At 40.7% G+C, this 15952-nt stretch overlaps 1 protein-coding gene across 3 annotated transcripts in view; it reads left to right on the forward strand.

The window, feature by feature from the left end:
- SLIT3 (slit guidance ligand 3) overlaps window positions 1–15952 on the forward strand; it is a 482483-nt gene that overhangs the window by 256057 nt on the left and 210474 nt on the right. For all 3 annotated transcript variants that reach the window (XM_030957781.1, XM_030957783.1, XM_030957784.1), the window contains one exon: window positions 8478–8549. In XM_030957781.1, the coding sequence (XP_030813641.1) occupies window positions 8478–8549 (72 nt within the window). The remainder of the gene's footprint in view (window positions 1–8477; window positions 8550–15952) is intronic.

Genomic DNA, 15952 nt, shown 5'->3' on the forward strand with positions numbered 1-15952 from the left:
AAAAAGGCTTTGACTGAAAACTTACTGGTGTGTTATACTAAGAAACTACCATTTACAACTGCAAGATGTTAACTGGACAGTATCCACGAGGTTTTATTTAGTATTAATTTTATAATTACAAAAGGAAAAAAGTTACCAAAACAAAACAAAAAAAATCAACTGTTTTGCCCAAATTTATCAGCTATGCAGCAAGACAGACACTCTGCCGTATACTCCCAATATTTAGTGGTTTGGTATTGCTTCCTCCTAATTTTTGTCCTGGGAGCTAGAGGAACATATCCCAAGTCATTGTATGACTGCAGGTGATAGCATTAATCTAATGTGATATGGGATTTCAGAGGGGACAGATGTCTGGAGATTGAATGTCCAGATTTCCTTTTGCTCTGTCATCCCCCTAACCATGTAAAAACCAGGCACTTGCCCTGGGCATGTTCACCTTCCCTGCTCTGCCACAGCCTCCGTGCCCCACAGTGTTTCCATGTTTGCTGGTCAAGTCCAAGCTTCTAAAAGGCAGGAGAGCCTTCATTCTCCTCTCAAACCTGAGTTTTGTAGGTTTTTAAACATAAAAATGTGTCAGCAAGGAGCACCTCCAGAATTACCAGGCTTTTTGCTCAGCGTCCCTGTTAAACCATCTCAGCTCAGTGGCACTGGCACAGGCTGGGCTCAGGGGCAGCTCCACCTGCAGTGGTGTCCCCAGGGTAGCAGGGATGTCACCCAGGCCCAGAACATCTGTCCAGCAGCCAGGAGCCGGCAAAGCACCGGCCCTGCCTTGTTGTGTCACACTGGAGAGTTTCTTGCAGACCGCTGTCCTACTGAGCCCATTTTAAAAATGCCAACGGCTCCAAACAAATTTTGTCTGTCTTTGACAATTGATACACTTTTTAATAGGAAGGGATGGAGCATTTTGGGTCTTTTTTTAAAGTTTTGGTTTGGTAATGAATCTGTTGCAGCACTGAATGATTGTAAGGAGAAACCCAATCCCAGCTGATGCATGTGACCGTGTTCGCAGGGGTCTTAGGATGAGGGAAGAGACGAGGATCTGACTCCATGTTTCAGAAGGCCTGATTTATTATTTTATGATATATATTACATTAAAACTATACTAAAAGAATAGAAGAAAGGATTTCTTCAGAAGGCTAGCTAAGAATAGAAAAGGAATGATAACAAAAGCTTGTGGCTCAGACAGAGTCTGAGCCAGCTGACTGTGATTGGCCATTAATTAGAAACAACCACGTGAGACCAATCACAGATGCACCTGTTGCATTCCACAGCAGCAGATAACCATTGTTTACATTTTGTACCTGAGGCCTCTCAGCTTCTCAGGAGGAACAATCCTAAGGAAAGGATTTTTCAGAAAATATCATGGCTACAGATGCTGCTGCACTGATGGGTGGTACCAGCTCCCCTGTGGGGTTTGTTTGTTTTGCCTTGGGACTGAATGTGATTTCTGTGCTGTTAGCTCCACAGAAGTGATGCCACGATGATGCACTGGCCTTGCTCACAGGGCACAGGTTCTGGGTGAGCTCCAGTGCTGCTGCAGTCCTGGGCTCAGGATGGGGCACGGGCAGCTGCAGCCTCCCCGTGCTGTTTCCCCTTCCCTGCCAGAAACACCCGAGAGGAGCAGGGGGCTCAGGCTGGGCTGGAACCACAGCCCCAGATGAGCAGAGCTCAGGGGTGGGATGCACAGTTCCTGCTCCACCTGCAGCAACTGGGGGGATGGAACCACCTGCACCTCCTCCTCCATGTGCTCTTTGCACATGCCAAATGTCTGCTCTTTATTTCCTTTTAACAACTGCGTATTTTTCTATGCCTCGCTTTCAGATTTTCCAGTTCCATAATAGTGTCCCTAATGATATGATTTCCTATTAATATTCCTAATCTGATTCCTTGGTATGATTTCTGGTTAATAAGGTCAGTTAGTAACATTCTGAACTAGAACTTTACGTGTGGTGTTTGACACTTGTCAACATAACAATAAATAATTTAAATAAGTGCAAACCTTCTAAAACTGTAAAAAACCACCACAGTAAGTAACTTTCATTTTCTCAAACACCCATTTTATCTTTCTCTTTTCTTCCCCTTTTCCCCTTTGGGGCTGTGGCAGAGGAGAACAACAGATGGTTATCAGTCAAGAGTAACTAGGGAAACAGCAAAACCTGCCCCAATTGCTATGGAGACAGCCATTTCTGTGCTTGGTATGCACTATTTGTTACATCAGCAACCAGAGAGAGTTAAAAAAAGAAAAAAAAATGTTCTAAAGCACCTGATATTGAAAGGAAATCTTGTGTTTGTGTATATTTGTCCTTGTGGCAGGAGGAGTCTCCATGTTTGTTTGTCGCTCAAGTTTTGCTTTAAGCTGATATTTTGGTTATTTTGTGACAGCAGCATTTTGATTTGTGAGTTAATGTAGTACAAACACTCAGAGTAAATACTTAATAATTTTGAATAGTCTGCAGAATAATTATTCATAAGCAATTCTTCCCCTTCAAATCAGTTATTCCTCCCTCCTTGAATTTAACAACCTGGCAGCACAGGTTGGGTATGAAAACTGAAGACAGAGAATATGAGTCTGCCCAATTATCTCAGGCAGATGAGCTGTTTCTGCACAAAGCCTCAACCACAGCTTTTGGCAAAACTGCATCCTTGGGAACCAAAAAAAAAGGAAATTTTGAAACACTTGTAAAAATCTCAGAGTTAGATTGCAGCTTGATCACAACAGCTGTATCAATCTTTTATATTTTCTAATATAAGCAAGCTCGTATTGAGTGACTTCAGTGAAGAATAAATAAAGAGTAAAAATTAAATGGGAAAAAAATATTACAAGCTACATTTTGAAAGAACTTCACATTATTTCAATTTAGTTGAATTTAACATTACCTCAAAGCACCATCTTTCCCCATTTGTTGGGGCTTCCTCATCAATTAATACAAGGATAAGGACTTTAGTTTGGTATGTGAGAAATTTTAAATAGATGTGTTGGTGTCACTTTCCTCAGATATTTTAATATTCTTGAAGTCAAGTAAGGGCAATAAATGTTACAGAGTGTCTTTCTGATTCTTACAGGTTATGGAAGAACTTAAATGCTAGAGTGCAAACTTTACAGGAAAGGGATGACATAGAACCAGCAAGTCTGTATTAGAAACAAAATGAAAAATGAAATGGAAAGGGAAAATATTGTCCAAACAGGGGTTCTTTTGGACATATAATTAGCAAAATTATTTCTTTCTAAAAATGATTCTGTAATAATTTACGCTGCATTTACCTCCTGTGAAATCCTCCTGTGAAATATTTAAAGGAATTGATATTCCTTTAAATATTTTGGTGATATAATTCCTTAACATGGATATATCTGGTTAAAAATACAAGTATTTCCTCAATGAGGAAATAGCACCTGCCTATTTTTTATCTGCAATTATAGATACAAGCTATAAGAGTAATTTTATATCAGTAACAGTAAACCTTAAATATGCAACTATTATAACACTGCCTTTTTATGCTAAATGTGAAATATGAGAAAGAAATTTGAACAGTATATATTGCAGTACTCATTAATACTGGGTTTTGTTTAAATATTTAACTAGATTTTGGGCAAAATATAGAAAGAGGTTATAGTAATTAAACTACTGTCACAGTATAATTAAAAAATAGATTAGCACTTGAGCTCTGCCGTGGCCTTGGTATTGTTTGAAAATGGAAAAAAAATCCTTTACTGAATAAAGTACAAAACACTGGTTATAAAGTCCATTATTGTTAAATGTTGATGCTTGAAGGGTCTCTTCTTTGTGCATGTGAATGTGGCAAATTGCAGAAAAAATGCCAAAATCTCTTATATAGTTGGTGGGCTGTGAAGAAATCTTGCTAGTAATCAAATGTAGAGTTTTAAACAGAAATTTTTTAATGTTACTAAAAAAAATAGATTATTGCAGTTTTGGTAAATTTCACCCTACATGAATTCAATTCTTTTATGTTTTCGAATATTACTGTGTTTTTAAAAAAATCTTAAAACTAGTTACATGAAAAAATTTTATCGGCTTTGTTGCTGGGGATGTTTATCTCTTAAATGCATTTGAAAATTAAATATTCCTTATTGTTGTGAGCAAAACCTTCAAGGCTTGGTATTTAATGGATTATTTCAAATGGCAAAAGAATATCAACCTTGTAAAACCCTATTCCTTCGAAATAGTATTTGAAATTTAACTCTTATTTATGATCGATAATGCACCAGTCTAAATGGATAAGCCAGAGTTACACTGTCAGGGAAAAAGTGTTTCAAACATTTAAAGTGGCATTTTAGCCAAGCCATAGATTCTCCTGTGATATCTGTGATATAAATCTGTTAGGATGCAGCGTTATTTCTCATTTCTTAGAAAGGTGATTTGTGTCTAAGTTGTTTTATTTTTTTTTTAACATCAATTTTAAGTTTTATCCATCAGTTGCATATAATGTACTCACATAATTTTCCTGCTTTTCAATAAAAACTGAGAGTAGTTATTGAGTCCACATTAGAGCCAAATTGCAGTAATACATATGGCTTCATGTATTACAGCTCTGCCACATGAAAGATGTCTTTTCCTCTGAAGACTTTTATAAATTCTTGGATTGTTTATAAGCATTTGTCTGTGTCACACTCCACCTAAATCCCATTTGCCCATTCAATATTTTCCTTGCTCGAGTGCTTTGCTGTGCTCTCGGAGGTCTCTGGTGTTGCTGTCGTTCTCTCCCGGCATTGTCTGGTTGCTAATTGCCTGTCACGGAGCTCTGGGATCCCTGCAGCCCTCGGGGTGGGGTCAGAGGGGATAATTCAATCCCAGGGGAGCTGCTGGCTGTCCCAGCTGGGATCTCAGCTGCCCTGCTCTGACAGCATCACCCAGCCCAGCTCTGGGATCTGGGTCTGCTCAGCTTCACTGCTTTCTGTCTAATGCATGAGAGATTCAGCATTTCACCCAAACACTTCAGCCCAAATCAAAGTTAGCTCTCTGTGTAACTCAGCAAAATTTGGAAGTGTCACACAGCTCAGTTACTGTGGTTTCATTCATCCTTCAGCAGCTCAGTATTTCTCTGTGAGAATGTTTTTTGGTCAGAGGCAGTCAAATCACTTGGTAGGTTTAGATAAAGTCTGAGCCCAGTGCTGTATTCCTTCAAAAGGCAGAGTAAATGCAGGTATGAAAAGTGATTTTGTCCATGTGTTTTTAAAATTGTCTCTTAAATCTGAGTTTGTGGTGTCTGACCTTTTAGCACCAGCATGTTGCACCACTATATGCATAACAACCCATTTGCAACCTCGAGGAAAAGATTTTCTAGAAAGGCTATGAGTGCTGACAAATAGAGGTGCCATTTAAATCTGAACCAAGTCTTCTGCAGCCCAAAACCATTTTTAAAAATTCCCCTGTAAGCCTGGAGCAGGTGAGGTGTGTCTCAGGAAGCTGACCTGTGCTCCCTGTGCCTGAGTGCTCTGTTCAGGATGCAGCGATGGGGGGATGGGAGTGGTGTCACAATGTTCCTCAGGAAAATGCAGGTTCCACCTGTTCTGAAATATTGGGAACTTTTTCCTTTTTTTTAAGTTGAAATTTTACCTTCTCTGCACGTATTAATTTTATTCAAGTAAGGTGTTCTTCTCAACAAATGTTCAGGGTGTCTGTTTGGCCCCTCGAGGAGCTGCGCGCACAGCCTGCCCACACTGAGTGTGTGAGCTGGCTGCCAGTCCACATCACAGGGGGTTTGTTTTGTCTTCATAAGCATAAAAAGATGTGCTGGACACCTTGGCTTTCTGTAAGGCTTCCCTTAAACTTTCCCCAAAACTTTAAACTTATCACTTTGTTGTGAAAGGAAGACATTTAAATTTAAACGCTCAAATTTCTAGCCTTGACTGAACGGCTCACCAGGGTGCTGTACAGATGCACAGAAATAGGATTTCCATCTTTACACACGGAGAAATAAATAGGGAGGCAGAGGGTCTTAAAACCTTATTTTAAGACAACTAGCAGTTCTTTTCCTTTTGAGAAGAAATTCTCATGTTTCAATGCAGATGTAAATGTGTTGGGGTGATAGATACCAGGAGACATGAGCTCTGTGACAAAGGAGCATTAAACATGTGAGTTTCACCCCTGAGACTGTGAAGAATTGGTTATGGGCCAGAGAATCAGGGTGTATCACTAATGAATATGTTCCCTATTTACTGATAGCCCTGCCAAGTGTGTGTCTTCTGAGCATTGAGAGGTTTCCCTTGCTGTGATCCTGTGCATCGATCACACAGACTAAACCTGGCTGTTGGCAGTGGCATGAGTGGACCTGTGGAAATATGATTAAAATGGTCATTACGCTTTTTCAACAAAAATCAATCTATAAGAGTAGCAGTTTTTTTAAAAATACAATACCCACCAAGGATTCCCTTTAATCAGAAGGCTTTGAGAGTAGCACACTGTGGGTTTATTTGCTTATTTTAGTGCATTTGGCAGAAAAATCTATATCATAGTATAACTCAAATAAAAATTGTGCAATATCTAGTACTTCCCGTAGAAGGAGAGGGAGAGGTGATTCTCAAGTTGAGGCTCCATTCTCCTCATCATGTTAATATCTGCCAACCTTTTGCTTAATAAAGCAAGTGTAAAGTACTTAATCATGCAGAAAGCACTATATTTAACTCATTTGAAGTTTATTCCTCTCCAAAATGCACCATCCCTTCTGTTGGAGCCACAAATTTTTGTCAATTAAACAGGGATATCAGGACAAGTCTTCTCAGCAGTCAAAAATAGAGAGGTTTTAGGATCTCTCACAGATGGTCAGAGAAACAGAGAGAACATAAATATGTATGTATACATTTATCCAGATATGTATATATGCTGTGCATGAACTCCTACGCACAGAAAAATCCCTTTTGGAGGATTATACATCCCACTGTCTGCCAGTATTGGAGACATTGCTGAAGTTTTGCCAAATTCACAAAGTTCTCCAAAGTTAGCAAATGCCATGAGAAACCTTAATTGGGGCTTTATGGTTCCTCAGGTTTTTAGTAGACCTCAGAGTATGAGTGGGTTTTCCTGTGCTTTAACTCATAAAAAATACAATGTTCATTGATAGAAACTGCATCACAAAGGCTGAGTGTCCCATGGTTGTCAAAGATGTACATGTCCAGGATGCTCAATGTTAGCAGATCAAACTCAGTCTTTAGAGGGGTTCATAAAGATGGTATTTGCTCTGTTTCTGCTTCATTGCTGTATAATAAGAAAATAGCTGCAAATGTCTATTTAGACCAAAAATTAGATACGGCAAATAATTGGAAAGTAGTTGGGCAAACTATACAACCATACTATACATGGGTGCAATATATTTCCTCTAGTTGCATATATATATATATATATATATATATATATTTTTCATAAAAATCAGAAACTACAGTGTAATCTTTGTATCTTTATTCAAGATACTTCACCCACATAGTACAAAAGGTCTCTGCCTCATCGAATCCAAAGTTTATGCTGTGCAAAGGGCAGTAACAGATAGTCAGGAGCTTGCATCTATTTTTTCATGAAATGCAGATATTTTACTTGCATGTGACTGGATATGTAATTTTATTTCTTTAAGTGTAAAATTTAAGGGATCAGATGTCAGAAAATGTAATCACTGAATTTTAAATTACAACTTTAATTCTTTTAAGCAGGGGAGACAGATGTAGCTGTCTTGCTGCATCCACATGTATTGCAAAATACATTTAAATCATGCGCATACAGGGAGACAAATGAGAGAACTCCAGCCACCCAAATATTAAATTACACGTTTTGAAGCAAAATAGTGTTTTAAGTGTACATGTGTATAATGCTTTTTGTCACCGGATTGCTCTCCCTGATGCAGTTAGACAGAATCTGTATTTAGTCAGAAATCTTTCAATAGAAAGGGCTACCAGATGGGACCAGTAACAATGCAGAGAGGCATCGAACCACCACAGACATTTGGTGCTTAGAATAATAAAAAGACTATAAAATTAGATTAGTTGAGTCTAATTTGGAATTGGTATATTCCCTATGCACTCTCACAGCTCTTGGGTAGATAAAGCCTGAAGATTTAGTACTGTCAGGACAGAGGACTCCAACTTCCAGTAAAAGAAAAAACGGCATTCTGTGAGGTCACGGAGGGCAGCCCAGTGACCTCCAATGATTTACAGGCCTTTAGCTTAATGAAATTGTTTCAGTGACATGACGGTAAAAGCTCATAATGGATTGGATGCCCTAATGTAATGAAATTACTCCCTTCTGCCTTAAAAAAAAAAAAAAAAAAAAAAAAAAAGGCGCAATTAATATTTACTGAGACCTGACAGGCTTCAGTGTGCGGGAGCGTGCAGCGCTGTCAGACAGCCGCGAGCAGCCCCGAGCAGCGTGGCAGCTGAGCAGGCGCTGCGAGGGGGTGGAGGGACACCTCGCTGACAGGGAAGCCCCAACCTGGCGCTCCGAGCCAGCCTTCATCCTCTCCCTTCCTCTCTGCAGGCAACTGGACAACAACCAGATCAGCTGCATCGAAGATGGAGCCTTCCGAGCGCTGCGCGACCTGGAGATCCTGTGAGTTGACTTGGTGCCGGGGCGGTGGGGGGGTGGCTGTCCCCACAGCGCTGTGTGCTGCAGTGCTGCCGAGGCTGGGGGCTCTGCAGCCTCGCTGCCCACCTCAGCAGGTGCAATCTCAGCCTCCCGCGGGCTGGCAGTGCTGCTAATTAAACGACAATAGGCGCCGTGTGCGCTCTGAGGAGCGCGGAGATCGCCGCGCTGGCTGCTGTCTGGAGCAGATGGGTTCAGCAGCATTCCCGGCGTGTCCGGTGTGTGATCTGCAGCCAGAATCCTGCCCTGATGGCGAGCACAGCATGGGGAACAGGTTCATGGGGAGCAACATTACGAGATAGGTGACCGCTGCCCCAGACAAAAGCTGTTTCAAAGGTGTTTGGTGTGTAAGAGGGAGGAGAGACGGGCGCTTGGCAGGCTTGCTCAGTGCAGTCATTGGCTTTTGGGGAGGATCCTTCTCTGAGGGCTGAAATAACACCACGTTGTGCTCTTCATGTACCACAAACTTTACACATAAGCTGTTAAAGCTGCAGCACATACTGAATAAAAGGCTCTGACAGTGAAAGCTGACTCTACCAGAGACGCAGCACATTAGATTTAGAGCGCTGTCATTGTAATGTAAATCCAATATTATCCTGAACTTGGTATCTGTGCAGATAATTTGCTTATTAGTAATTGTAACTTGTTCACTTAAAGACCTCTTCTAGAATAGGTTTTCACAATATGAACTGCTGTAAAGCTTTCCCTGTCACCCAAAAGTTAATCCTGCCAAGCTGAGCGTCAGTACTCGTGAAAGCACATAATTCTGAGCTGGAATGGAGGGGGGCAGGAAGGACACGCGACCTCTCCAAAATTCAAACCCTCCCCACCCACCGTGAGTTAATGGGAGAGCAGCCCTGACCCAGTGCACACCTTCCTACAGCAGGGAAGGCCTGCCTGGCTGCTGCAGAGCTTGCCCTTAAATTACATGGGATGAAACAGCAAATGGTAGGTGGATGAAATAAGCACCTGCCTCAGACACTGCTGGCACCTGGAGGCTCAGCAGAGCCACGACGTGTCCCAAGAGGAGGCAGGGCTGGATGGGCAGCCCTGTGCCACTCCACAGGGGTCTGAATGCTGGTGATGCACAGGGCTGTTCCCAAGGGCTGGGTCCAGCTCAGACTGATGCTCAAAGGAGCTCTGCCCTCTGTGTCAGCACAAGCTCAGCTGTCTGAGGGATGTGGTGGTGGCCATGCCTGTCACGGCCCCTCTGTCCCCCAGGCTGGGACCCTGAGGTGGATCAGATAGTATGTGTTGTTCATATTGAGCTAGCAGAAGGTTTCTGCAGAGTTTCTTACCTGGGAACTTATCAACAGTATTGTTTGAATTCTATAGTAATAGCACTTTTCAGGAAAAGTAATGTGTTACCACTATAAAATTTTACTTGTCTGTCAGATTGAAAAGTCTACTGTGTGGTGAAAGAAAGGAAGAAAGGAAAAAAAGAGAACTCCTCTAAAATTGGCTTTTTTATTTTTTTTCCTTTTGATGGACTGATTGTCTGTATCTGCAGAGAGTGAATCAGTCCTCCCCTGACAGCAAACAGTGCTATAACTTTCACTAAATAGGCTGGACAATAAATGGAGCCCTTTTTTGCAATATACTCAGTTCTGCAGGCTCTGCAGAAGTTGCTAGGAATGCATTCCTTCTCCCCACGTTGTAGTAAATGCTGAATTAGTGTATTTACCTCTCTGTTTTCAATTGGTTACTTCTATGCCAGTTACTTATGGGTGGGAAAGGATGAGGCGATAAGGATATATAAAAAAGATCATAATCAGTTATTTAGGGCATTTTTAATTTTCAGCACAGATACACTGCTACAGGAAAAATAATCAATATCAATTCTAAAAGATGAGAAAACACATTGATAGTACCTATTTCTAAGCTTATTTTTCTTGCAGTCACAAAATGTGTGTTTTATACTTCCAACATTATCTGATTTTTTCCCCATGTTTATCTTCAAAGAAAGTCTGAGAATTTATTCTATCAAAATAAATTTGCTAAATGCCCCAGAGAATATAATATCTTTAGTTGTAAAACAGTCATAAATGTTAAAATTTACAACAATCTGAACCATCAAAGAACATTAACAAATGAAACCAAATTTCAACCTTTCAGACACACTGTGTATTTTATGCAGATATATTTTAACATAAAATGCAGTATGTAGAAAATATTCAATGATTCTTGCAAAATAAATCCAATTATCTGTTTGAACAGTTTGCCAGAGTACCAAATAATGTATTTCTTCTTTATCTTACTGAAATCTTGTGATTTTTTGATAATCAGTGTTTCCATTCCTGTACTTTTCTCCTCACACACAGCTTGTCTACAGAATTCTAAATTTTCTCTTTAACTTGGGGCAGATCTGTGCTCAAAAAGCAAACAAAGAATACTTTCTTTAGAAACACTTTGGTTTCTGGACTGCACGTTTCATTCACCTTGAGCTCCTCAAAAAACATGACCTCAAGGAGCTTGGTGATTCAGTAGCTCTTCAGTAGAAAAAAAGGAATTTTTGTGCAGTTATCCTTCAAAATGCAGAGCACGCCGTGACCCGTGTGGCTTATTTCTTCTCACCAACAAGTTGTTTTCATTACTATTCTCATTTTCTTGTTTTGCGTTATAAATATCTTCCCATACCAACTAACAGCACAGAGGCAGAGATGAAAACAAGGCTGAAATTTGTGCCCAAGTTGAGAACTTGGCGTGGTGCAGGGAGCTGGGAACTTCAGCTGCAGCTGGGAGCAGCCCAGGGCGCGGAATGCGGCTGCCAGCGCCTCCGCGCTCTTGGTCACCTCCGTGTTCCCATGGCACAAAAAGTGTCGCTGGTTTTATGGCCTCACCTACCTAGACCCTAAAGCAGGTGCCGAGTACTACTGCTGATGCTGAGTTTTGGGTTAAAAGATGCAAAAATGTTGAGTATAAAGCGCTTTGGTGCCTTCTCGGGATTGTCTTTGCCTGTGCAGCAAGTTGAAAATAATGTCTGAGAAATGACCTGCAGAACTGATGGACTTAAACATCCTATCCTGGTAGTTCTGTGTTGGGGCTGGTTTTTTCGATCTCATCTCAGGTTTTCTGAACGGATTCTCATGAAGAATTTCTTTTTTATCTGTTGATAAAATAGGAAATTTTTCTTTTTGTCATAATTCCTGTGTCCCTCTTTTTGTAAAGTGATAAAACATATTTCAATGGGTTTGGTCTTGCATTCTAAGATGTAGAAAAGTATGTGCAACAGCTGAAACAGTGATAAAATGGAAAGTGGCCGTGTGTTCGTAAATGAATGGCAAAAGATATTAACTGTCTTATGACTTGTTAGCATAGAAATGCACAGAAATGTTGAAGAAAATTGGTGGGAAGCCTTTGCTAATTAAAGATTTTTTAGTAGGAGAAGGTGTCTGCTCTGCTTAATTTTTACTTACGTCCTGTGGCAATATCTGGCAATAACAGTATTATTGAGAAATATCTTTTACTATAGCTGTAAGTATGATTCAAGGTTATTAAAAAAACCTCAAGACCAACCAAAAAACCAGTGTAGTTTTCAAAATGATCAGCCACTGTCCCTTGTGGTGTGACAATGTGCTGTTCATATACTTTGTAGGCTAGAAATTAGTCCATAGTTTTATTTCCAAATGCCCAAAATTATTAAGGATATGAGATAAAACATGTCTAGGGTTCAGAATTTCACCTCCTGTCTCTTAGGACACATGAATAAAAGAAATTGATTTCAAGATGGTTCAACAAGCTCAAACTGGATAAACTGGTAATATTGAGTGCCTGAGCATACTATTGTCATTAGACTGGGAGGGCTGAAGCATTTTTCTCAGTAAGAAACAGAACCCAGTTTAGCAAAAAGCCCATTAATTTATTTGTCATTGTTTTGTCTCTCTGGGATAACGGGAAAACTGTGCGGTGGCATGGGAGTTGTACTGTGTGGACAGCCCAGAAAGAATTACAAGTCACTGTTGACAACTTAGGTGGAGTGTTTCCTTTTTTTTTTATATTGTAAAAGCTGGTTTTCTCCTTCTTTATAATGATAGCCAGAGGGTCCAGAGCTTGAACACATTCTGTTTGTTGCATAAGATTTTATCATACCAAGAGCTAATCCTAGGAGGTCTGTGGGTAGTATTCTGTTAAAGAAGGCAAATGGGTTCTTGCTGTACAGAGCTAGTACAGAATGATTTGGGGGTTTGTTTGTTGTTAGCCACATTAATTGTAGGTCTTTCATATCATATGGCTGAGTTTAAAATCCTCCCTCCTGAGTTTCACCTGCTTTTGGAGTGAATGAGCACTGGCTGCCATTGAGCCCGTAGCCACACGCGCTCAGGGATCCACAGGTCCACTTTGGGTCCCTTAGTATGAAACATTGTGCCAATTCATCCACAAGTAATGATGAAAAAGTGCAAGTAAAGTCATCCAAATATTTGTGACTTCAGTTCCAAATGAGCTCTAAATGTATAATATTAAAAAGATAATTTCTTCTGATTGCAAAATGTAGTAAAGGTAAATAAACCTGCGCCACCTTTCCTTTCCTAAAATCTTAAAGTAATGAGAGAAATTTAAATCCTTCTGTCTTGTATGCAGAACCTTTTCTCTCCAAATAGTTCTGCCACACTCTTCTTCCTGCTCCATGGCAAACCCACAAAACCACAGAGCTGTAAGGGCTGTGCCGATGTTTTTGGGCTCCAGTTCAGCCCCGAGCCATGTTGGGTGGGACACAGCCAGTCTGTCACACCAGCCTGGCCTGCAGCCCCAGCTCTGTGCATTGTCTGCCACATCCAAGCTTTGCAAGCATTTGACCAGTGGGTGAAAATTGGGATTATTCCTCCCGTCCTTGTCTGGATTCGATATGTTCCTGTTATAAATGATTCTTTGATAACAGGTTTAGTCTGTGCAATTTCTAAGAGATGTCATGGGTGAGTGTGATTATAATGCACACTGCCTTTTGTCATAGCAAACTTTTAAGAACTTTCCTGAACATGAATCAATATTTTGTGACACAACCAGGGTTTAATTGTTCCTAGGGTTGCCTCTGTATGCTGAAGGCTCAGTTGTATAGTCAGTTTTACTTCTTTGCAAAATGCTATTCTGGTCATGTCTTAACTAGATAGAAGATTTTTATTTGCTTTCACAACCTGGAGAGACAGGGAGCGAAAGTCATGACATAATTCTAAATATATGAGATGTCATTGCTTAATGAAAGCCTGAAAATGCCACACAAATGTGATTTCCTCCTCTATTTTGCTGCAAATTACAATCGGTGGAGGCAATCAGGATCAAATTTGAACTCTGTAAAACACATTCCTATAACTGATACCAAAATGCCTAAATACAATAATGAAAATGAGAATTTTTTTATCAAATGATGTGCATAACTAGTTTACTTATACTTGAGTACAGTGAAATTTAAATTATTGCAGTTTTTGATTTGTGTTTTTTGTGGTTTGGATTTTAAGGTTTTTTGGGTTTGGGGTTTTTTTTTGTTGGTTTGTTTGGGGTTGTTTTTTTACCTGAGGGTGTGTATTAGCTCAAATCTATGTAAATTAATAAAAACAGTTTAAAATCTTTACCTATTTCATCAGTCAACATGGAAAAATGATGTGTAATAAAAAGTAATGGAAGGGAGTAAGCACTGGGAGTTAATTGAAGTATGTACCTGCTTGGTGAAATTAGGTGAAAAACAAGGAGTTTGGCATTTCTAGGAGTATACACAGTTTTCTATGTTGAGCTTGTCTCACAGACAATCAAGGTTTGCCAGAGGAAGTCAACAGTTGACTTGGCAATAGAGAAATTGTGTGCCCAGAGTGCAGAGGTATCAGTAGACAGATGAGAATTTCCCCTTCTCTTCACTCCATTATTTGTTAGACTGTCCCTCAGTTTCCTCTCTTCCCATTCTTCCTGCCTCTTGTACTGCTGTCTGCAAAGGAAGGAGAAAGGCTCCCAGAGAACCTGGCTGTGGTTACTACAAGGTTTCAGTTACACAAATAGTCAGAGATAAGATTAACCGCAGAAATGCCTTTTTTGGGTGAACTTGTAGAAAGTGAAGTGCCCCCCAGTGCACCCCAGGGAAAGGAGATGCATAATCAGCCTGACGAGTTGATGGAGGGAAGATGGGCTGCAAACGTGGTTGCTTGATAAGAAATGTTTTTATTTGCTGATGCATGTCCGTGGGAGATCTGGTGTCCCTGCTCAAGATGTGGAAATGAAATCTGAGATAACCCCTGTTGTACAGCAGATTACAAATGGGAGGTTGGAAGTACGGCATGGTGAAAGGAACACTGTCCAGATGGCACCATGGTGACAGGCTTTATATCAAAGACCAGCCGAGACAGAATAAGAGTGGCTAAGAGAGGGTCTCTGAAAATCACTGATGCCTGTTACAGATGTAATGTAACTCTCTTTATGGGGAGAATATATTTGCATAAATTCATTGATCAATGATTTTGCTAATCCTGCCGTATTTCAGGCATGTCCTTGCAAATTGATGAACATTTCTATCAGTCCTTGGTCCGGATGCCTAATTATGTTACATATTTAGAAAGATGGATTTTTCCCTTCCTGGAGCATATGTAGTAGTTGAATGCTGTGCTCATTCTCCTTCCCTGCCCCATTAGGTTGGAGGGTTTTTTCCCTTTAAGAATAGCCTGTAGCCATACAGACTGCAGAACTTACTAAGATAAGAGCAGTGGCAGGTTAGAATTATTAGTTTCATGAATCAATGACCAGTATGCTTTTTGAGGGAGCCCAGTTTTATGGGTTGTGTTGCTTAAGCCTGCTGCTGCAGTCGCTGCTCTGAGAGATTCCAAAGTCAAAACCCCAGGAGATACAGAGATTTCTGGCACACCTTCTCTCCTATGATATTAATTGTTTCATTTGCATGCTGTGCTCATCTTGTGACCTGCCCTCCCTCCCCTTTGACTAATACAGTTTCTTCGTCAGTAATACAAAAGATGTAGAACAAGCATTTTGACTGTTGAAAGTCAAATGAATGTGAACGACTTCATCCAGAGGACACTCAGCTGCGTGTTTCATGCTGATGTGCAGCTCAACACCTTAACCAAGAGCTGAGCTGAAGGCTAGGATGGAATAAAACCGCTTGCTGATAAAGTTGAGGTGATGACACACTTCTGAGGGAACATGACGAGCTCAAAGTGGATGAGCAGTCATTGTATGCCGTGCTCTGCAGTTCATTGTTTCTATGACTCCCCAAGGCAGCAGGATGACGATGCTCCAGGAGCTGGATGTGGTTCTGTTGGCACCAATGCAGCCCTTGTGGCTGGGAGGAGGCTGCATGTGTGTGCACCACAGGTTCCTGTGGTATCACTGTCAAATATCCTGGGATGTCCTCAGCCCTCCTGTGACACCGGGGTCCAGAG

Source organism: Camarhynchus parvulus, chromosome 13, assembly GCF_901933205.1.
Source record: "Camarhynchus parvulus chromosome 13, STF_HiC, whole genome shotgun sequence".
NCBI lineage: Eukaryota > Metazoa > Chordata > Aves > Passeriformes > Thraupidae > Camarhynchus > Camarhynchus parvulus.